The 23985-nt window shown below is 42.5% G+C and overlaps 1 protein-coding gene across 4 annotated transcripts in view; it reads left to right on the top strand.

The window, feature by feature from the left end:
- Positions 1 to 23985, top strand: part of cpne2 (copine II) — a 275831-nt gene that overhangs the window by 238681 nt on the left and 13165 nt on the right. For all 4 annotated transcript variants that reach the window (XM_072279463.1, XM_072279464.1, XM_072279461.1 and 1 more), the window contains one exon: positions 17575 to 17811. In XM_072279463.1, coding sequence (XP_072135564.1) covers positions 17575 to 17811 — 237 coding nt within the window. The remainder of the gene's footprint in view (positions 1 to 17574; positions 17812 to 23985) is intronic.

Here is a 23985-nt window from a genome sequence, read left to right as displayed (position 1 = left end):
AGGCAACAAGGAAAGTTACAAGGATATCGATTTTATAGAAAATTGAACGAGCTTAACAATTGCCCAATTAATTGGGCTGAAATTCAGCCCTTACTCCTGCTGAGTTCATTGACCTCTTTCAACAGTGGGTCTTGTTCACAGGTCAATAGCAAGAGAGTGCGTGTTCAGCAGGGTGACAGTATGGGCAGACAGTGGGGATAAATACTTGTTGAGATGTGTATTTAATTGTTCTCAGAAACTGTTGTCCCTTACTATATTCCTTGTACTCATTAGACCATCCCTTCAAAACAATACATGGAAAATGGGTCTGGTTGTTTTTACTGCGATTCTTTGATTTGTGACTGAATAAACAGTAATTTCCATTCCTAATGTAACTTTGGCATTCTCCTACTGCCTACCTGGGACTTCCCTTCATTCCTGTCAGACACAAACAAATTCTTTCAAAAAGACTTAAGTAGAACTTGTAAGTGGCCAGTGAAGCTCTGGTGTAGTTTGGGTGTGAACATGTTTTCTGTACTTTCCAGACCTCACCCACTCATAGTATAACTGGAGCCTGGACGTAAAGTTGGGACCTGACCTGACCTGAGATCAGAGAAATGAAAGGGCCACTTCCACATGATCGAGTTGATTTCCTGGCTTTAACTGGAACCTAGTTCATTCTGGGCATGTTTTCATCAGCTAAACATCCTCCAGGATGAACAAGATGCAGTCTAGGCCTTGAGCTGGTTTGGTCCCCATTTTGTTTATAGTAACCCAGCGGATTATCGGCACCCAGTTGCCCACCATTGAGAACATCTACCATAAACGCTGCCTGGGCAGGGCGAAAAGCATTATCAGGGATGCATCTCACCCTAACCATGGACTTTTTACTCTCCTCCCATCCAGTAGGCGCTACGGGAGCCTCCGCTCCCGCACCAGCAGGCACAGGAAGAGCTTCTTCCCTGAGGCTGTGACCCTGCTGAACCTCACATCACAGCGCTAAGCAGTATTGCACCCATATTGTACTGTCTCAGTACTTTTATATTTGTGTGCTGTAGCACTTACTATTTATTCGCAGTTATTTTGTAAATAACATTATTCTTTGCATTTCTGGTTAGGTGTTAACTGCATTTCATTGGCTTTTTATCTGTACTCGGCACAATGTCAATAAAGTTGAATCTAATCTAATCTAATATTGCAGCAGGTGTTGGGACGCAGCAAGTGGAGGGGCTGTTGAGGACTGATTGTCACTTCAGTGCTCTCCTCATGTGACTGTTGGTCTGCTACACTCCACTCACATAGCCCAGGGATGAATCAGCCATTGCTGAGCATTCTGCTAATCATATTTCCCATTAATAAGAATCCATCTTTCTGGAAGCCTGGAGGACGCAGCAGGAAGCTTTCTTCACCATAAAATAAGTCCATTCAGCCCACTTCATCCATGCCAGCTTCTAGTAGAACAATCCTGTTCCTGAAGTTTGTACCCCTTGCTGTGCAAATGATATTTCCCATGAAGGGACTATCCAGTTTCTTTTTGAAGGCCTTGATGGACTTATTATGCCTCCCTTACAGGGAGTGAATCCCAGATCATCACCACTCTCTGCATTAGTGTTGTTCCTCACGTCCCTCTACACCTTTCACCCATCACTGCAAATCCGCATCCCCAGTACTTGCTAATGGGAACAGCTTCTTTATTCTCAATAAACCTGCCATGACCTTGCACACTTCCTCAGAGGCAAAGAGAAGAGCCTCAGTTTCTAATATTGTAACTAGAGTCATTCCATTAATTCTTCTTGTGCACTTTTACTGGACCTTCACAAATTTACTAAACGGTAACCAACACTCAACACTTCGATCCAGTGGTTCTCACAAATCCAGAATGGAAGCAAGTCAGCCTTGATCGTGTGTGGCTGCTTCAGAGAAAGCATGCGGTTGTAAGAACTTTAGCAGGCACTGAGGTGCTTGACAAGCCACGTGCCCTGCCAACTTTCAAAACTTACACGTAGGCTGCTCTGGTCCTCATTCTTTCTGCTCAAATGTTAAAACTTCATTACTGTATCAAAATTTAATTGAAAATCTAGCAAGAACTTCCCTTAGTTGAGGCTTGTATGTTTACATTACACTGGTCAGACAATTCTTCCCAGAATAAAGAGGATACCTTCTTCAGACAACACAGGTTTAGGATAGGCTAGTGTGGAAAATGAGCAAATTTGCAATTATGATTTTTTACACACATTGTTAAACAGAATGCACATGCTCTTAATATTTCCTTTCTTTTCTCAGAGTAAAATTGCACAGAAACAGACCCTTCAGCCCTTTGTATCCTTGCCAGTGGGCAGATACCCAACTTCAAACTAGGACAAACATTGGGAGGGCAGACAAGGGTAGGCCTTATAGGATGAATAGTAGGGCACTGAGGAATACAGTAGAACAGAGGGATCTGGGAACACATATTCACAATTCATTGGAAGTGGCATCACAGGTTGATAGACTCATGGAGAGACCTTTTGGCACATTGACCATCATAAATCAAAGTACTGAGTACAGGATTTTAGATGTTGAAGTTGTATAAGATGTTGGTCTGGCCTAATTTGAAGTATTGTGTGCAGTTCATCAATAAGATTGAAAGAGTGCAAAGAAAATCTACAAGGATGTTGCCAGGGTTTGAGGAACTGAGTTATAGGGAATGATTGAATAGGTTAGAACTTTTATTCCCTGGAGCATAGGAGAATGAGGGGAGATTTGATAGAGACATACAAAATTATGAGTGGTACACAGAGGGTAAATGCAAGCAGGATTTTTCCACTGAGGTTGGGTGAGACTACAACTAGAGGTCATGGGTTAAGGGTGTGAGGTGAAATGATTAAGGGGAATGTGAGAGGAATCTTCTTCACTCAGAGGGTGATGAAAGTATTGAACAAGCTGCAGTAGAAATGGTGGATACAGGTTCAATTTCAACATTTAAGAGAAATTTTGATAAATTCATGGATGGCAGGGGTATGAAGATCTGTGGTCTGGGTGCAGTTTAATGGGAAAAGGCAGAATGATAGTTTGGCATGGACTAGGTGGGACAAAGAGTCTGTTTCTTTTCTGTAGTATTCCATGACTACACTAAATCTATCTTCCTGTGTTTACCCTATAGCCTGCTATGCCATAGCACTTCAAGAATATCTGCCTCTACCTGTCCCTCAGGAATGGAGTCCAAATTTCATCCAGCCTCCAGCATCATATAATTCTTACTCAGGTTCTTCACACGCACCCCCTCCCCCACCCGCCAACCTTGTACCTCTTAAATTAAACCTATTTCCTCATATATCTGTATGAAAGAGAAATGTCTTACTATCTATTGCACGTCCCTCACGATCTTGTTCAAAGGTACATTTAATGTCAGAGATATGTATACAATATACAACCTGAAATGCTTTTTCTGGGCAAACATCCACGAAAACAGAGAAGTGCCCCAAGGAATGAACAACAGTTAAATATTAGAACCCCAAAGTCCACCCCCCCAGTTCCCCTCCCTCCCACATGTAAGTGGCAACAAGCAACAATCCCCCCTCCTCCCACCAGCAAAAAAAAAGCATCGGTACCCACCACCGAGCACTCAAGTGTGAGCAAAGCAACAGCAAAGACACAAACTTGCAGTTACCCCAAAGGCTTTGTGTTTCACCCAGTATTTAACATACCACAGGCTCTCTCTCTCCCTAATAAGGAGGTGTCTGCATTTTCCTTGTATACCTCAGTCATGACCCTCCTCCCTCTCCCATTGGATTAAGGAAGACACACCCAGCAGCATTCATTTAACTTTTCACTTAGTTCCAATTCCACAATGTCTAGTTATAGTAGGTCATCCAAGGACCTGGAGTCATCATTTTCCATTCCATGCAAACACAATTCAGATAGGATGAAATTCTGTTTTCAAAAGTTAATTGGCATTGGCTTCTTGCCATCACAGCAGTGAACCACGCTAATATCTAACAGTAGCTCCACTCGCTCCCTTCTGATTGTCCCAAGTATGTTCTCTTCCTGAACAGTCCCTCTTTAAATTAACTGTGGCATAAATGGTCTGGAGTCTCAGTGTGTCAATTGATCACACAATAGATTGAAATAAAGGAAGGATGCACAAATCATGATATTGTTCATCCGGAAAGGACAGTCTGTTCTTCACCCAACCACCCCGACGATTGCTCAGTAACTGCTTAGCAAGAAAACTATCCTGAGTGTCAATTACTCACTCAAATAACTTTGTGGAAGTTGCCTTCAGCAATTTGACTCTGAGCCCCCTTGTTCTTCAGACACAGCTTCTCACTGTGTTGTCGCCATCCCGCTTGGGTTTCCTACGGTGCCATTTGCTTTCCAGAGGCCAGTTTTTTATGGGTGGGGGGGATTGTACTGGAAATATGTTTTGGGTGGTGTATGCAAAACACAGCCATTTTGCATTTGTGGGGCTTGACTCTGACAATGGAATCCAGATTCTGCGAGGGTTTTTTTTTTCCCTCAGCAATTACTCTCCAAGTTTCAATAGCGGGATGAAGGGTGGTTGCGTGTAGGAGCCCCACTGCAGAGCAAAAGCACAATTCCCAGGCTGATTCTGCCCAAGACATCCGCAAGGAGTAGTGCCTTACGAAGGCAGTGTTCATTATTAAGGACCCCCAGCACCCACTAGACATTCCCTCTTCACACTTACCATCGGGAAGGAGGTGCAGAAGCCTGAAGGCATACGCTCAGTGATTCAGAAACAGCTTCTTCCCCTATGCCATCCGATTCCTAAATGGACATTGAGCCCTTGAATACTACCTCACTCCATATTTTAACTGAACTATTCAGAAATCAAAGGGCAGAGGGGAAGAATCTGTTTCTGAATCATTGAATGTGTGCCTTCAGGCTCCTGTACCTCCTATCTGATGGTAACAATGAGAAGAGAGCATGTTCTGGGTGGTGAGTATCCTTAATTGTCGCTGCCTTTTTGAGTCATCGCTCCTTGAAGATGTCTTGGATTCTACGGAGTCAGGTGCCCATGATGGAGCTGACTGTTTACAGCTCTCTGCAGCTTACTTCCATCCTGTGCAGCAGTCCCCTGTTTCCATGCCAGATGGTGATGCAGCCAGCTGGAATGCATTCCATGGTACTTCTGTAGCAATCTTTGAGTGTTTGAGGTGACATCCCAAATATCTAATGAACTGTAGCCACTGTCTTGCTTTTTTTAAAGCTGCATCAATATGTTGCATCCAGGTTCAGTTCTCAGAGATGTTGACACCCAGGAACCTGAAATTGCTCACTCTCTCCATTTCTGATCCCTCTATGTGGTGTGTGTTCCCTCATCTTACCCTCCCTGAAGTCCACAATCAGCTTTTTGGTCTTACTGACATTGAGTGCAATGTTGATGCTGGGACACCGCTCAACTAGCTGGTATGTCTCACTCTTGTGCGCCCTCTCATCTCCATCTGAGATTCTGCCAATAATGGGTGCATCATCAGCAAATTAGTAGATGGCAATTGAGCTGTTCCTAGCCACAAAGTCTTGGGTGCAGGGTAGAGCAGTGGGCTAAGCACACATCCCCGAGGTGCGCCAGTGTTGAACGTCAGCAAGGTGGAGATGTTATTTCCAATCCGCACACTTTGTGGTCTTTCGGTTCAGGAGTCAAGGATCCAGTTGCAGAGAGAGGTACAGAGGCCCAGGTTCTGGAGCTTTTCTATCGGAACAGTAGGAGTGATGCTGTTAAACACTGAGCTGTAGTCAATAAACAGCATCCTGACATAGGTATTTGGTATTGTCTAGGTGATTCATTCTCTAGGTTTATTTATTGTACATTTGTCCATGATTTTTTTTTTTGGTTGTGTGGCATTTCACATCCACCAAGTCACAGTATTTGGTGTTTATAGAGTCAGTGATATACATTATGGAATAGAACTATCCTCCCCACCACATCCTCCCACAGTCCAAAGACATACCAATTAGTGCACTAGTTGGTTATTGTAAATCGTCCCGTGATTAGGCTAGTGTTAAATAGGTGGGTTGCTGGGCAGTGTAGCTCGGTGGGCCGGAAAGGCATGTTCCACACTGTATCTCTAAATAAAATAAAATAAGCAAACCATGTGGTACTTGGGTGCCTTGCCTAAAGTCAGACTACACCTGTATTTTCAAACTCCCATGAGACTCTTTGAATTAGTTTAATGCCTTGAAGCTACAAAACATAACACCAGCGAAGCAGGTTCAACTCCACTGCGCTCTGTAAGGAGTTTGTACTTTCACCCCGTGACCCCATGGGTTTGTTTCAGGAGCTCCGTTTCCTCCCACATCCTAAATTTGGATGGCTTAGTAGGTTAGTTAGTCAAGTGGGCAGCACAGGCTCAGCGGGCCGGAAGGGCCTGTATCTCTAAATAGATAAATTACCATAGCAACATGCACAAACTGCTGGAGGAAATCAGCAGGTCAGGTAGCATCTATGGAAATGAATAAATAGTCAACATTTCGGGCCAAGATCCTTCTTCAAGACTGAGAAGGGAGGGGGAAGATACCAGAATAAAAAGGTGGGGGGGAGGGGAAGGAGGCTAGCTAGAAGGTGACAGGTGAAGCCAGGTAGATGGGAAAGGTCAAGGGCCGGAGAACAAGGAACCGGATAGGAGAGGAAAGTGAACCGTAGAAGAAAGGGAAGGAGGAGGCGACACAGGGGGAAGTGATAGACAGGTGAGAAGAGAAAAAAGGTCGAAGTGGGGGGGGGGGATTTTTTTTTCACCAGGAAAAATCGATATTCATGTCATCAGGTTGGAGGCTACCCAGATGAAATGTGAGGTGGTGGGGTGGCCTCATCCTGGCACAAGAGGAGGCCATGGACCAACATGTTGAAACGGGAATGGGAATCGGAATTAAAATGTTTGGCCACTTATTCTTTGGGTGAAGAAGGTCCCCCTTATATTACTTCTGGATCTCTTCCCTCCTTTCCTAAAGGTAGTCCTCTTGTCTACCCTTGTTGTGGGTAAAATTTCCTGCTATTGACACCTTGTCCACATCCACTATGATTTTATGAAGGAGCTGTGGTACTGCTTTGGCTGATAGTAAACCAGAAGGCTTCGGCATATAGATTTCTAGTCACTACAGACAGCAAATAATCCAGGAAATGAGCTAACAAACCTGTTGTAGCTTGTAACAAGACAATAGGCAGGACTGTAGTATTATTAATATTGTCTTCCTCTGCCAAAGTGCCAGGTCAGACTAATTGGGTAGAACAGCGAGATTCAATATTAAAGTTGCCAATAACAATGTGGTTTGAATGGAGTGGCCCTCTTGTGTCATATTAACTGAAATGGATATTATTCTCAGATATTGCTTGTACATTTAATGTTTAATCTATGGAATATTACTTCAGAATTTGCTATGCCATAAAAAATAAACTAACAAATTATGCTAGGAGAGACTTTCTGTGATTTTAATACTGCACTCTAACACTGCCTCAACAATTTATTGAATGGATAGATCCTAATGTGTAAGATCTTAATAGACCATGTATTATTTATAGCCATAAAGTGCTAGCGTACTGTTCTGGATCCTTGAGTTCCTTTGCATAACTATTGGTACCAGTGGTTTCAAACTCTCAGCTGTGGAAATTCTTTCGTAAACATTACTGCTGTTGTGAGGCCAGATGGGCTCCCCCTCAGATGCCTCGTCTTGCTTACCCTTTGAACAGGATCCCACTAAGGAGCATCAGGCAACCGTCTTCTGCACCAACACCTCTGCAGATCTTCCTTCCACTGCCACCAACCTCATAGTTCCCGTACACTGCTACCCCGTTACTATCTCCTACCCAAGTTAGATTCACAAATCTAACTGCCCCAGTAGACCTATCGCATCTGCCTGCTCCTGCTGCACTGGATAGAACTCATGTCCGCATATCCCGACTCCATTTTGTCGGCCTTGGTTCAGTCCCTTCCCACCTACCTCTCTAACTCTTCACACGCTCTCCATCATTTCAATAGCTCGCAGTTTCTCAGCCTTGATGACCTTCTTTCCACCCTAGATTCCTCAACATTACCTTACCCCATCAGGAAGGCCTCAGAGCTCTCCACTTCTTTCCTAACAACAGAGCTAGCCAGTTCTCCTCCTCCATCTGGAAGAGCTGGTACAGAACCCTCAACAACATTTCTTTTGTCTGCTACTTGGAACGGTCTTACCCCTCCTCTTTTCCTCGCCTGCCCATCACCTCTTTCTGGTGCAACCCCCCACCCCCAACCTTCCCTTTCTCCCCTGGTCTGCTCTCCTCTCCTATCAGATTCCTAATTCTTCAGCTCTTCACCTCTTCCTCCTACCAACAGCCCAGATCTCCAGGTGGCCACCCATTTCAATTCCATTTCCCATTACCACATATTGACATATCTGACCATGGCCTTCCCCACCTCCTCTACTGCCACTATGATGCCAGACCCAGATAGGAGGAACAACTCCTCATTATCCGACTTTGTAGTGTCCAACAATGGCATCAACTTCAATTTCTTTAACCTCCAGAAACCACTCCTCTCTGATGTCCTGGCCCCGCCCGTTTTGTTTTCCCTCATTCCTGTAACCATTTCATCCTTTCCCTTCTCCTTCCGTGCCCTCACAGGCTGCCCATCATCTCCTCCTGGTTCCCCGCCTCCTTCCCTTTATTCAATGGTCTACTGTCCTCTCCTATCAAATTCCTCTCTTCTTCAGACCTTTGCTTCTTTCACCTATCACCTCCCAGATTCTCACATTATCCCAATCTCACCTATTACCTGCAAGCTTGTGCTCCTGCTATCTAATTCTGGCTTCTGCTCCCTTCCTGCCCAGTCCTGATGAAGCATCTCGGCCAGAAACATCAACTGTTTATTTTCCCCCACAGGTGCTGCCTGAGATCCGCTGTTCCTCCAGCGTTTTGTGTGTGTTGCTCTAGAGATCCAGCATCTGCAGAATCTCTTCTATCTGACCCTTTGTGTTCCCCAAAGCGTTTCTACAGAGCTTTAGAAACTAAAAACCTGCAAATACTGGAAACCTGAAATTTTTAAAAAACATAACAATATTCAGTGATTCAAAGTTCAGAACATTAACCCTTCCTGGAGATGCTGTTGGACCTGCCGTTGTTTGTCAGCATTCACTACTTTTACATCCCATGTCTATGTATGTTATGGAATAAAGGGTTTCAGGATGCCCTGACACAATGATAGGCCCTTGAAAATGTGGAGCTTGAGATTGTGTAAACTGTTGCTTGTAGTAAGCAGGAGATTTAAAAAGCAAGGGGGGACTTGTAATTAATGAATCTGTTTCTTTAAGAGCAATAACCCCCCCCCCCCAGTACTATGTACAGATCTGTTGACTATGCGCGCACATTGCTTTCACTCCCTCTCTCACTGCAATGTGAATACACCAGTTAAGGCCATCTCCCATGTGCATGCTTTTATTTAATAGGTATGTAGTTGTGCACAGACACAACAGGGCTTGTTGGGACTTTCATACAGCTTGACATCATTTGGGGTTATTAAGCACTTGGCAAAGTTTTTCGAGGCACTTGACAAGTTTTTGGAGAAGGCTACCATGAAAGATGATGTCAACATGGACTTTAGCGAGGCCATTGACAAAGTCCCACCGTGTCCAGAAGGCCCAGTCGCTTGGCTTTCAGCATGATGTAGTAAATTGGATTCAACATTGACGGAGCAGAAGAAGCCAGAGAGGAAGTAGATTTTGTCTCTCTGGCTGGAATCCTGTGACTGGTGGTGTGCTGCAGGGATTAGTGCCGGCTCTGTTGTTGCTCGCCAATTATATTAATGATTTGGATGATAATATGGTAAACTGGATCAGCAAATTTGTGGATGACACCAAGTTTGGGACATAGCGATCAGTGAGGAAGGCTATCAAAGCTTGCCGTGGAATCTGGACCAGCTGGAAAAATGGCTGATGGAATTCAATGCAGACAAGTGTGATTTGTTGCACTTTGGAAAGACAAACTAGGGTAGGACATACACAGTGAATTGTAGGACTGTGATGAGTACAATAGAACAGAGGGATCTAAGAATATAGATCCATAATTCCTTGAAAGTAATGACACAGATTTATAGGGTCATTAATAGAGCTTTTGGCACATTGGACTCCATAACTCAAAGCATTGAATACACAAATTCAGATGTTATGTTGAAGTTGTATAAAACGGTGAGGCTAAATTTGGAGTATTGTGTGCAGCTCTGGTCACCTAACTTCAGGAAAGATATCAATAAGGTTGAAAGAGTACAAAGAAAATTTCCAAGGATTTTTTTCAGGACTGGAGGACCCCAGTTGAAGGGACAAGTTGAATAGGCTAGGGCGCATAGGGAAATGAGGGGAAATTTGATAAGGTATGCACCACTGAGGTCAGGTGGGTGAGACTGGTACTAGAGGTCATAAGCTATGGGTGAAAGATGAAATATTTAGGAAGAACCTGAGGGGGAAATTCTTCACTCGGAGGGTGGTGCAAGTGTGCCGCATAAAAGGTAGATACAGGTTTAATTGTAACATTGAACAGAGGTTTGGATAAGTACATGGATGGAGGGGTATAGAGGGCTATGGTCCAGATGGGGGTCAATAGGGTTAGCAGAATAAAAGTGTGGCCTGGAGTAGAAGGGCCAAAGGGCCTATATAAGACCATAAAACATAGGAGATTGTTCAGCCCATTGAGTCTGCTCCACCATGAGTGATTTATACCCCATTCGCCTGCCTTTACTCCGTAACCTTTGATGCTTTGACTAATCAAGAACCTATCAACCTTCACTTTAAATATACTCAGTGACCTGGCATCCACAGCCATCTCTGGCAATGAATTCTACAGATTCACTACCCATTGGCTAAATAAAACCCTTCTCATCTCTATTCTAAATGGACGTCTCTCTATTCTGAGGCTGTGCCCTCTGGTTCTTGACTCACCCTCTATAGGAAACATTTTCTCCACATCCACTCTATCTAGGCCTTCCAATATTCAATCAGTTTCAATGAGATCCCTCGTGATTATTATAAACTCCAGAAAATACAAGCCCAGAGCTATTAAAACCTCATTATATGTTAACCCTTTCATTCCTGGGGTGATTCTTGTGAACCTCCTTTGGACCCTCTTTAATGCCATCACATCTTTTCTTAGGTAACAGGCCCAAGATTGCTCACAATACTCTCATGTAGTCTGACCAATGCCTTTAAACCTTCAGCATTACATCCTTGCTTTTGTATTCTAGTCCTCTCTTTCTTTTCTTTTTCCAATATTTTTATTAAATTTATTAAATTTCATATACCTAAACACAGAATTCATAAGGATACTTATTATAAATCAAAATAAGGTAGTACATAATGCACTATATATAAATCACACTGATACAATCACGGTATCCCATATTCATGATCAATCAAATAAAATAAATTGAATTATGAAATACAATAATATGGTTAATTATATTATTAAAAAAATCTACCCCCACTACCAAGACAAAGCTGGTTGTTAAAAAAAAAACAAAAAAAGGGTACTTTACCATATAGTGTTTTATAATAATAGCCCAGATCTATATTTTGATAACAATAACAATTCAACGATTTTCGAAATGGTTCAGAAAGTGTCCCCATAACGCTTGAAAATCTTGATTAGAATCAGAAATCGAACAACGAATCTTCTCCAAATTTAAACATGACATAACGTCGCATAACCATTGAGCATGTGTGTGTGGGGGGGGGGCAACCTCCTTCCATTTAAGCAAGATCACTCTCCTAGCCATAAGAGAAATAAAAGCCAGTACCCACAAATGAGAAGGCTCCAAAATTATAGATCTTTCCTCAACAATACCAAATAAGGCAGTCAAATGATTGGGCTTAAAATTAACTTTAAAAAGTAAAGAAAAAGTTTGGAATGCATCTTTCCAATATTTTTTCAAGGCTTGAACATGACCAAAACATATGAATTAATGTAGCCTCTCCATTATTACATCTGTCACAATAAGAAGATATATCTGCAAAAAAACGAGAGAGCTTGTCTTTAGACATATGAGCCCTGTGCTCCGCTTTAAACTGTAGGAGGGAATGACAAGCACAAAATGATGAAGAATTAACCATTTTGAAAATAGCCCTCCAGGCCTCATCAGATAATGAAGTCTGTAAATCCTTTTCCCAATCTTTTTAAGTTTTGTCTAAAGGAGCCATTCTCAGTCCCAACAACAGACCATAAATATAAGATATTGAGCCATTATCAAAAGGTTTCAAATTAAAAATTACATCTATTATTTTCTTTTCAGGTCTGGTAGGAAATATATGCAGTTCAGATCTTAAAAGATCACTAATCTCGGGCGGGCTGGTGGCACAATGACATCGGAGCTGGACCTGGGAGCGGAGGTTCCCGGGTTCGAAACCAGTCGGGTCCGCACCTGAGTACGCTTTCCATCCATGCCGGGTTGAGTGTCGAGATCACAACTCGATCTCGTAAAATAAAGGGAGAATTACTGCAAAAATGTCTGTGTGAGGAGTGGCGCGCCACACAATCTCTCTCTCTCTCGTTCCGCACCTTGTAAAAGCCATGAAAAAGGCATCATCACGGATGCACGCACGCACACGCAGACGTGCACATGCACACAGACGCACAAATTCGCACGCACGCAGGCACAAGCCAGAAGAAATCTCTAATCTCTAGATAGCGAAAAAAGTGGGTATTTGCTAAGTTATATTTCACTGAGAGCTGCACAAAAGAAGAAAGATGCCCTCCAACAAACAGATCCTGAAATCGTTTAATCCCCAATCTATCCCATTCTCCAAAAAAACAGATCAGTCGCAGATGGTTTAAAAAAATTAGAAAAAATAGGACTAGAAAGAGAAAATCTCAATAAACCAAAATGTTTTCTGAACTGTAGCCAAATCCTCAAAGTGTGTTTAACTACCAAACTGTCAGTTAATTTATTTAAAGATAGAGGACGAGAGGATCCAAGAAGAGAAATAATAGAAAATTTTGTAACAGAGTTGGCTTCCAAAAAGACCCATATTGGACAGTCCTCACGATTAACATAATATAACCAGAACATGAGATTTCCTATGTTATCTAGTCCTCTCTAAATGAATGGTAACATTACATTTGCCTTCCTTACCACCAACTCAACCTGCAAGTTAACCTTTTGGGAATCCTGTATAAGGACTTCCAAGTACTTTGCACCTCTGATTTTTTTAATTACGTGCCCATTTAGAAAATAGTCTATGACTTTATTCCTTCTACCAAAGTGCATGACCATACGTTTCCCTACACAATATTCCATCTGCCATTTTTTGCACATTTTCCCAATCCATCTAAGTCCTTCTGCAGACTTCCTACTTCCTCAACACTACCTGCCCCTCCAACTGTCTTCATTTCATCTGCAAGCTTGGCCACAAAGCCATCATCCAAATCATTAACATATAATGTGAAAAGAAGCGGTACCAACACTGACCCCTGCAGAGCAAAACTAGTCTCTGGCTGTCAACCAGAAAAGGCCTCATCTATTCCCCTGCCAGTCAGCCAACTTCTATAAATGCTAGCATATTTCCTGTAATACCATGGGCTCTTACCTTGTTAAGCAGGCTCATGTGCAGCACTTTATCAAAGGCCCTCTGAAAATCCAGCTCAACACCTGTTGACTCTCCTTTCATGAAACTGCCTGTTATTTCCTCAAAGAATTCCAACAGATTTGTCAGGCAAGATTTCTACTTGAGGAAAGCATGCTGACTATTTCATCACGTGTGTCCAAGTTACCTAAAACCTCATATTTAATAATGGACTCTGTGGTGTATCTAAGGTACGGCAGGTATGGCACGTGCCCTGGGTGCCACTTGAAGCGGGGGCGACACTGAGCAGTTTCTATTAAAGTCAGACAAACCATCCTCGGATAGTGAAAAAAGAATTTTCTTCATATGTATGATCTGTCTTTGATTATCATGGGTGAGAAGCACGAGGGTGGCCTTATTTCAGAGCATTGTGTGAGAAGACCGTGAAACGTTTCTTCACGAAGAAGTAGGAGAGTGGAGCTGAAGGACGGAAGAGACAAAAGTTGGAGGCGGAGGAAGCCAAGAAGTTGAGCAAGTTCTTCATGCCCTTCTTTTAAAAGCCCGGAACAATTAGTTTGACACGTTCGCTGGAGTTACCTGCACCTACTACAAGTTTGTTAGAATCCAAAGGTGGATCAAGTACAAATGCATCACAAGCCGAGGAGGAAGTCAAGTCAGATAAATCCGAGTATGACGAGATTAAGAGTGAGGCTGCCACAGAGAACGTGGACATGACAGGAGGGGAAGACGGTGGTGGTGGATGTGATGATGAGTTTATTGACGAGATTTTACCTGATGAGATTGAACCTGACGACACTGAACCTAGTGAACTGGATGGTGTCAAAGAGCCTCAAACTGTCATACCAGAAGTGATTGAACAGCATGACATTGGACTTCTGAAGTTTGGCAAGGATACTGGAAAAGCAATTCTGCCTGATGCGTTGAGAACAGAAACAATAAACTGGATTTGAAGTATTTCCAGAACACTGAGGGACCTTTCCTACTAACAAATAACCACTCAATGAACAAAACTTGGTTCAAGAGGAAATTGGGAAATGGTCATGGTGAGGAAGTGACTCGCTCATGGCTGGTCTATTCCCCTTCTAAAAAGTCTGCATTTTGTATCTGTTGTCTTCTCTATTCCCGGTCAGACCATCAATCCTCATTGGAGCAGGAAAGTCGACTCAGCCAGTGGAAGCACCTGAAAGGATTAGTGTTCATGAAAATGCCAAGAATCATCAGGAATGCTTCACACAGTGGAAAGAAATGGAAAGAAATTTAGCTGGAAACAGGAGTTATTGACGCAGTATTTCAGTCACAGATTGAGAAGGAAAAGCAGAAGTGGTGTGATATCTTGATGAGAATCCTTCACTGCATAAAATTCCTTGCGACTCAGAACCTGGCTTTGCGAGGACACAGGGAATCACTTCAGCTAGACGATGACTCCAATGTTGAAAATTTCCTTGACTTACTGAAACTACTGGCCATCTTTGACCCTGTCATAAAAGAACACCTCACTCATTTGGAAAGTCATCCTGGATCCACATCTTATCTTTCACCGGGTGTCCAGAATGAATTCATCCACATAATGGCATCCACTGTTCACCAGAGTTTACTGAGAAGCATTCGTAAAGTCAAGTACTATGGTTTCAGTCTCATGTTCAACTCGACTCCTGATCAGGCACACCATGAGCAGATGTCGGAAGTAGTGAGGTATGTGGACGTTGATTTTGAGAGGAAAACAGTCTGTTTTAGAGAGTCCTTCCTTGGTTTTATCCAGATAAGCCAGAAGGATGCTGACAGCTTGGTTGAAGACATCTTGAAACAGCTAGAGAAGGACGAAATGGAGCTACAAGATTGTCGATCACAGTGCTATGACAACGCTGCTGTGATGGCTTGACACAGAAGTGGTGTTCATCAAAGAATAAGTGAGAAAAACAACCTGGCAGTGTTTGTGAATTGCGACAATCACTCACTCAACTTGGTGGGTGTACACGCAGCCAAGCAGGATACAATGATGGTCACGTTTTTTGGAACCATCAAAACCCTCTATGTGTTTTTCTGTCGTTCAACACAGCGCTGGGAAAAACTCAAAAATGCCGTGCCTGTGGTTGTTAAGTCTCACTACACACTGCAGCTACTTGTATGCCAACTGCCCATCGTCAACCCTATCACTCTGGTTCTCATCCCCCACCAACTTAGTTTAAACCCTCCCCATCAGCTCCAGGAAACCTGCCTGCAGGGATATTAGTCCTCCTCGGGTTTCTGTGCTGTAACGCTCTATGATATTTATTTGTTCCTTTCATCTCTAGCTTTTCCACTTACACTGTTTCTTATAGCTTTCATTAGGGCACCTCTCTCCCATGCAGCTCTGTGTTTCAAGTTTGGTCTGATAGCACTAATGGAATGCGCTGTCTGTCTGAAAAAGGTTTTGAAGTTGTTGATATGTGTCCTTGGGCTGTCGCACCAGTTGTCTCACATATCTAATTGATTCCATCTTGCTGAAACTTTCCACCCTATTCTGTCAAGGGTGCGTGCTTTTGGAGATGCAAGTTAAATATACACATTAGTTTGGATCCTAAGTATTTCCTGTTCCCACTTCACATATCATCCTCTCCCATGTGCAACTCCCTAACAGCGAGAAAAGGAGACCAGAGCCATATTTCTGTCTCCCTAGACAAAGGCAATTGATTATTTTTATTCACTTAAGGTGATGCAGGCTCCAAAACCAGCATTTATGACACACCCTGAATCGCCATCAAGAAGGTGTAAATCCAGCTATAATCCTTCACCTACTGATCCAATAGCTGAGGCCAGATCGGAAATAAACACTGGAATTCCATAGCACTAACATTTCCTTCCCCAACGAAGGGAAGAGAAATGTGAATGGTCATAATGTTGATGTATTTTCCACTTCTACTTTCAACTCCCTTGTACTCATCAATCTAACAAATACAAATGAAGCAGGCCACTCCACTAAATCTGAATAACATATAAACAAGAGGCAAATGGCCAACTAACTTGTGACTACTGTGGTACGAGGAACAATAGCCTCTCAGTACTAAGATGGGTGGAGCAGTTTATAAAGCAGAATCTGATTAACTGGGCAGTTATTCTCTGTAATTAATTCTTTTGATTTTGTTGATGTACATTCATGCCAAGAGGTGTTATTTGTAACCATTTATGTTTAACCTCATTTCTCAGTGTTTTATAATTTTGCATTGTTATAATTTTCCCTTTCATGTACTTAGTGAAGTATGGTTATTGTGGGAATAAGGAAGCTTTGTTCCATAACCAAATTAACATCAGTACACAGATTAGTACAACATAGGAACAGGTCCTTTGGCCCACATTGTGGTGTTGAACTAACTAAATTGGTAATCAAATGGATAACTAAACTAATCTCTTCTACCTACACAATGCCCATATCCCTCCATCTTCCTCACGTTCATGTGCCTATCTAAATGTCTCTTAGAAGTCCCTACTGCATCTGCCTCCACCACCACCCCAGGCACCCTCCATTGGCTGTGTAAAGAACTTTTCTCACACTTCTCCTTTGAAATGATCCCCTCTCACCCTAAATGCATCCCCTCTGGTATTAAACATTTTCAGCCCTGAGAAAAAGACACTATTGTCTACTCCATCTCTGCCTCACATAATCTCATGAACCTCTTTCAGATCTCCCCACAGCCTTCGTCACTCCAGAGAAAACATCCAAGTTTGTCTAGCTCTCTTTACAGCATATGCTCTTTGATCCAGGCAGCATCCTGGTGAACCTCTCTTCAAACCATTTAAAATTCAATTTTATTTACCAGCATTGCACTTGAATAGTTGGGAGAACGGCAAGCAAATGTTTCTCTATTATCAATATAACACTAAAAATTGATTTAAATTATTAGCTGCCTTAAAATACATAAATGCACTTTTGACCTTGCAGCACATCCCTAACGAGATATCCCCATTTATGGTGCATCTGACCCACAGAGATTTTCCTCTCGTGTACAATTTAATGTTTATCTATTGAAATTTTTCTTGGTTGTTAAGGAGGGAGATCTTATTTTCTCTGTTTATTCACAGCAATACTTCATCCTCCTGATTATAACAGACGGTGTTATCAGCGACATGGATGAGACGAGACACGCTATTGTGCAGGCAGCTAAGCTGCCCATGTCGATCATCATCGTCGGGGTTGGAAATGCTGACTTTGCTGCAATGGAGTTCCTGGATGGAGACAATAGTGTTTTACGATCATACACTGGGGAAGAAACTACGCGGGATATTGTACAATTTGTACCATTCCGGGAATTTCGAAATGTAAGTCTCTGTATTTATGGTTTACATTATCTGAATGGGAGAAGCAAAGCCTTAAAGCTGCTTTAGAGGAGATAGTTTTCCCAACGCATGTTGACTATCAAATCCAATTCTCTTCCTAGCAACTCTGTGCAGTTCCCTCATCAAAGTCTGTTAAGTGGTAAGTTCTGCTTCGGTCATTGGCCAACGCACCATAATCCACCCACCTTTCAGGATTCCCCATAATGATCAGCAGATTGAGAACCATCTTGTGGCTGGATGAAAGAGAGATCAAACTGTACTTTTACTTTATACTTTATTGTTGCCAAACAATTGATACTAGAACATACAATCATCACGGCGATATTTGAGTAAATCCTTGTCCACAGATCCAGCAGCTGAGACGACACCACCTCAGTGCATGCATGTGTCACGCTGCTCCATAAGACCATAAGATATAAGCACCAAAATCTGCCCACCATTTTATCATTTTCCTCTCAAACCCATTATCCTGCCTTTTCCCCACAACCTTTGACACCTATCAACTTCCACTTTAAATATACCCAATGACTTGGCCTCCTCATCTCTGCTCTAAAAGGATTCTATTCCATTCTGAGGCTGTGGCCTACGCCCCTAATCTCTCCCACTATTGGAAACATCCTCTCTACATCCACACTATCTAGGTCTTTCAATATTAAGTAGGTATCAATGAGATCTCCCTCATCCTTCTAAGCTCCAGCGAGTACGGGCCCAGAGCCATCAAACACTCCTTATCCATTAACCCTTTCATTCCCAGGGTCATTCTCATGAGGATGACGATACTCTCAGGAGCAAAATCATCCCCAACCCTTTCCAGTAGCAGTACATCCCGACTTGGATATGGAGTCCACAACTGTGCACGAAGACTCCAAATGTGCTCTGAATAATGCCTTACAAAGCCTCAGCATGACATCCTTGCTTTTATATTCTAGTCCTCTCAAAGTCAATCCTAACATTGCATTTACCTTCCTTACTACTGACTCAACCTGCAAGTTAACCTTTAGGGAATCCTGCACTAGGGCTCCCAAGTCCCTTTGTACCTCTGCTTTCTGAATTTGCTCCCAGTTTAGAAAATAGTCTATGTCTTTATTCCTTGCACCAAAGTGCATGTCCATACACTTCCCTACACTGCATTTCATCTGCTACTTCTTTGCCCATTCTCCTAATCTGTTGAACTCCTTCTGCAGTCTCCCTGCTTCCTCAACTCTACCTGCCCCTACACCCATCTTTTTTCAGTGTACGGGTTACTATTCACTGCCCCTCACAAAGGATGGCATACAGCTGACTAACAGATGTTATTGAAAAGTTGTGTCCCTGCCAGCAATTGTGAAATTAGTGAAGGACTATTATAAAGGTAGACCCCTTTACATGAGACAAATTAGTCAGTTATCATCTCCCAGAGTTAAATATACAGTAAATAAGCTATTGGGAAAATATTACAATAATTCCTGCATTATGAAATTCATGTTATTTCTCAGATTTATTCACAACTATCTGCATACGAATGAGTCATTTCCTGTAATGCCTGATAGTATGTTGTCCAAATCTCCGACCTCACCATGGTAAATGTCAGTTTAATTGTTGGATGTCTGTTATAGCCCAGTCAGTATAAATTATGGTAATTTGAACAGTCTCATGGCAAAGCATCTTTACACTTGTATTATTGTGTGACAAGTTCAGAATATCATGCTAATGTGGCACAAATGAAGTGCTTTGGTTTCCAGTGATTGTGAGTGCCTTTCCTCTTCTGAGCTGTGTTGCTCTTTGAATGATTATTCAGACACTCCTGTTAATGCTGTTCTCATCCAGAGCTGTCTTCTGCTCGCTTTAGAACAAGCACCAGTCTGGTCCAATTAAGTGCATTCCTAAATTAAGAGCATTGCATTGGAAGCCCAAATTGCCCTCTTCATTTTTGTGTTGGTTCCATTAAGATTACAATGGCTGGCATAATTTGTTATTAAATGCATCCTATCGACTGTGCATTCTCATTAGATTATTGACCGTCTGATTGCTTGTTATATCCCATTCAAACAAGTGCAACACGACCAATAATTGAGATTTTCATGGTGAAGTATGTTACCGATTGGGGCAGGAAGGTGGGTAAGTTATTAGGTGGTACGCCTCTTCTGTCATCTTTTTGTCCTGGTGCATGGACTCAACGTTTTCAATGCCATGTCTCCACTTTGGTCAGGTGTGAGCCATGCATTCAATGAAATGGTGGGGGTACTATCCTGCAGGACCTCAGAAAAGAGTGTCTGTTTCAGAAGCCTGGTGTTGGGTGTGACTTGCCCAACAAGGCTGATTGTGTGTAGAGATATCTTGCTTGAAAGATCATTATTCAACCCTGCCTTATAGATCTCTAAATATTAGGATATTTGTAAATAATATATATCTATAAATAGGGAGCTGTATAGACAGGACAGTTTGCACCTGAACTGGAGGGGGAAGTGTAAACTAGGGTTGCAGGGGGATGGGAACCAGAGTGCCAGGGTAGGTAGTGGACTGGTTGTGGAGAAAGATGTTAAGCCTACATACAAAGATAGGAATTGAAAGGTCGAGCATGGTGGGAATAATGTTCTCAGTTGCATCTATTTCAATGCAAGGAGTATTGCTGGTAAGGTAAGATAGGCTTAGAGGATGGATCAGCATGTGGAGTTACGACATTGTAGCCATTAGTGAAACTTGATCGCTGGAGGGGCAGGACTGGAAGCTCAATGGTCTGGGGTCCTGTTGTGTTTAGAGTGTGAGGGATTAAAGGGAGAAGGAGTGGAATTACTAGTCAGGGAAAGTTTTGTGGCAGTGCTCAGACAGGGCAGACTGGAGGGCTTATCTACTGAGGCTATATGGGTGGAATTGAGGAATAATAAAGGAATGACCAGGTTAATTGAATTATAATTTAGACCATTCAATAGTCCGTAGGATTTAGAGGAACAAATTGTAGAGAGATAACAGACAATTGCAAAAAAAAAGTTGTGATAGAAGATGATTTTAACCTTACTCATATTGACTGGGACTCCCATACTGTAAAAGGGCTGGAAGGGATAGAGTTTGTCAAATGTGTTCAAGAAAGTTTCCTTAATGATTATAGAGGTCCCAAAAAGGCAGAGTACAATACTGGATCTGCTATTCGGGAAGAAGATAGAGCAGGTGACAAAAATGTGTTTAGGGGAACTCTTAGGATCTAGTGATCATAATTCCATTAGTTTCAAGACAATTATGGAAAATGATAGGTCTGGTCTAAATTGGAGAAAGACCAAGTTTGATCATCAGAAATGTCTGGCAAGTGTGGATTGGGATTTATTGTTTTCTGGCAGGGGGATGCTTGGTAAGTGGGAGGTGCTCAAAAGTGATGTATTGAGAGTACAGAGTTTGTACGTTCCTGTCAGATTAAAAGGCAAGACTACCAAGTTTAGGAAATGTTGGTTTTCGTGAGATATTGAGACCCTGGTTAGGAAGGAGGGGAAGGTGTAGGCAGCAAGAAACAAATGGGGTACTTGAGTACAAGAAATGCAAGAGAACATTTAAGAGGGAAATCAGAAGAGCTAAAAGAAGGCATTACGTTGTTCTTGAAGGCGAGATGAAGAAGAAACCCAAGGGCTTCTGCAGGTATATTAAGAGCAAAAGGATAGCAAGGGACAATATTTGTCTTCTTAAAAATCAGCATGGTCATTTATGGAGCTGAAAAAGATGGGGGAGATCTTGATTGAATTTTTTACAACTGTATTTACCCAGGAGATGGACACGGACTCTATACAATTAAGACAAACAGGCAGTGAGGTCGTGGACTGTATAAGGGTTACAGAGGCAGAGATGCTTGTAAATTAGGGTGCATAACTCCCCAGGCCCTGACAAGTTGTTGCCTTGGACCTTGTGGAAGGCCAGAAATTACAGGGGCCATACAGAGATATTTAAAACATCCTTAGCTAAAGGTGAGGTGCTGCAGGATTGGAGAATGGCTAATGTTGCTCCATTGTTCAAGAAAGGCTCTAAGAATATGCTGAGAAATTATAAGCCAGTGAGCCCAATGTCAGTAGTGGGTAAATTTTTGGAAGATAATCGAAGGGACTGGATATATAAATATTTGAGTAGACAGAGCCTGATTAGACCATAAGACATAGGGGAGCAGAATTAGGCCATTCAGCCCATCAAGTCTGCTCTGCCATTCAATCTTGGCTGATCCTGGATCCCACTCAGAATCAGAATCAGGTTTATTATCACCGGCATGTGACATGGAATTTGTTAAATTAGCAGCAGCAGTTCAATGTAATAAATAATATAGAAGAAAAAAGAATAATAAGTAATTCAATTACAGTATATGTATATTAAATAGATTAAAAATCGTGCAAAAAAAACCCAGAAATACTGTATATTTTTAAAAACAGTGAGGTAGCGTCCAAGGGTTCAATGTCCATTTAGGAATCGGACGGCAGAGGAGAAGAAGCTGTTCCTGAATCGCTGAGTGTGTGCCTTCAGGCTTCTGTACCTACTACCTGAAGATAGCAGTGAGAAAAGGGCATGCCCTGGGTGCTGGGGGTCCTTAATAATGGACGCTGCTTTTTTGAGACACCGCTCCCTGAAGATGTCCTGGGTACTTTGTAGGCCGGTGCCCAAGATGGAGCTGACTAGATTTACAACCTTCTGCAGTTTCTTTCGGTCCTGTGCAGTAGCACACCACCCCTCCCCCCCACCAGACAGTGATGCAGCCTGTCAGAATGCCCTCCACAGTATATCTGTAGAAGTTTTTGAGTGTATTTGTTGACATGCTAAATCTCTTTAAACTCCTAATGAAGTATAGCCGCTGTCTTGCCTTCTTTATAACTGCATCGATATGTTGGGACCAAGTTAGATCCTCAGAGATCTTGACCCCATACACCTGCCTTCTTGCCATATCTTTAGATTCCCTGACTGAACAGGAAACTATCAATTTCTGCTTTAAATATATCCATGGACATGGCCTCCACTGCAGTCTCTGGCAAACCATTCCACAGATTCACTACCCTCTGGGTAAAAAAAATTCCTCCTTACCTCTGTTCTAAAAGGTCACCCTTCAATTTTGAGGCTGTTGCATTGCATTTGGCTTCTTCACCACCAACTCAACCTGCAAGTTAACCTTTCGGGTGTTCTGCACAAGACTCCCAATTCCCTTTACATCCTAGATTTTTGGATTTTCTCCCTGTTTAGAAAATAGTCTGCACATTTATTTCTACTACCAAAGTGCATGACCATGCATTTTCCAACATTGTATTTCATTTGCCACTTTCTTGCCCATTCTAATCTGTCCAAGTCCTTCTGCAGCCTACCTGTTTCCTCAACACCTGCCCCTCCACCAATCTTCATATCATCTGAAAACCTGGTAACAAAGCCAATCTACTCCATTATCTAAATCATTGATATGCAGCATTAGAAGAAGTGGTCCCTACACCGACCCCTGCGGAACACCACTAGTCACTGGCAGCCGACCAGAAAATGATCATTTATTCCCCCTCGCTGCTTCCTACCAGTCAGCCAATGTTCTAAACATGCCAGTAACTTTCCTGTAATACCATGGACTCTTAACGTGGTAAGCAGTTTCATGTGTGGCACCTTGTCAAAGGCCTTCTGAAAGTCCAAATATACAACATCCACTGAATCCCCTTTATTGATCCACTTGTAATGTTCTCAAAGAATTCCAACAAGTTTTCCAGGCAAGATTTTCCCTTATGGAAACCATGCTGACTTTGTCCTATCTTTTCCTATGTCTCCAGGTACTCCATAACCTTATCCTTAACAATTGACTCCGACATCTTCCCAACCAGTGAGGTCAGGATAATTGGTCTATAATTTCCTTTCTGCTTCCTTCCTCTTTTCTTAAAGAGTGGAGTGCAATTTTCCAGTCCTCTGGCACCATGCCAGAGTCCAGTGATCTTTGAAAGATTATTTCTAATGCCTCCACAATCGCTACCACTACCTCTTTCAGAACCTGAAGGTGCAGTTCATCTGGTTCAGGTGACTTATGTACCCTTGGGTCTTTCAGCTTTTTGAGCACCATCTCCCTTGTATAGTTACTGCACACACTCCTCTTCCCTCACACCCTTCAACATCTGGCACCTTATTTCTTATACTCCATGCACTGAGATATAACATTTTGAATACTATATTTGCTACCCATTTTGATTCTGC

The sequence above is a fragment of the Mobula birostris genome, chromosome 15 (genome assembly GCF_030028105.1).
Source record: "Mobula birostris isolate sMobBir1 chromosome 15, sMobBir1.hap1, whole genome shotgun sequence".
NCBI lineage: Eukaryota > Metazoa > Chordata > Chondrichthyes > Myliobatiformes > Myliobatidae > Mobula > Mobula birostris.
This window is presented reverse-complemented; position numbering and strand designations above follow the sequence as displayed.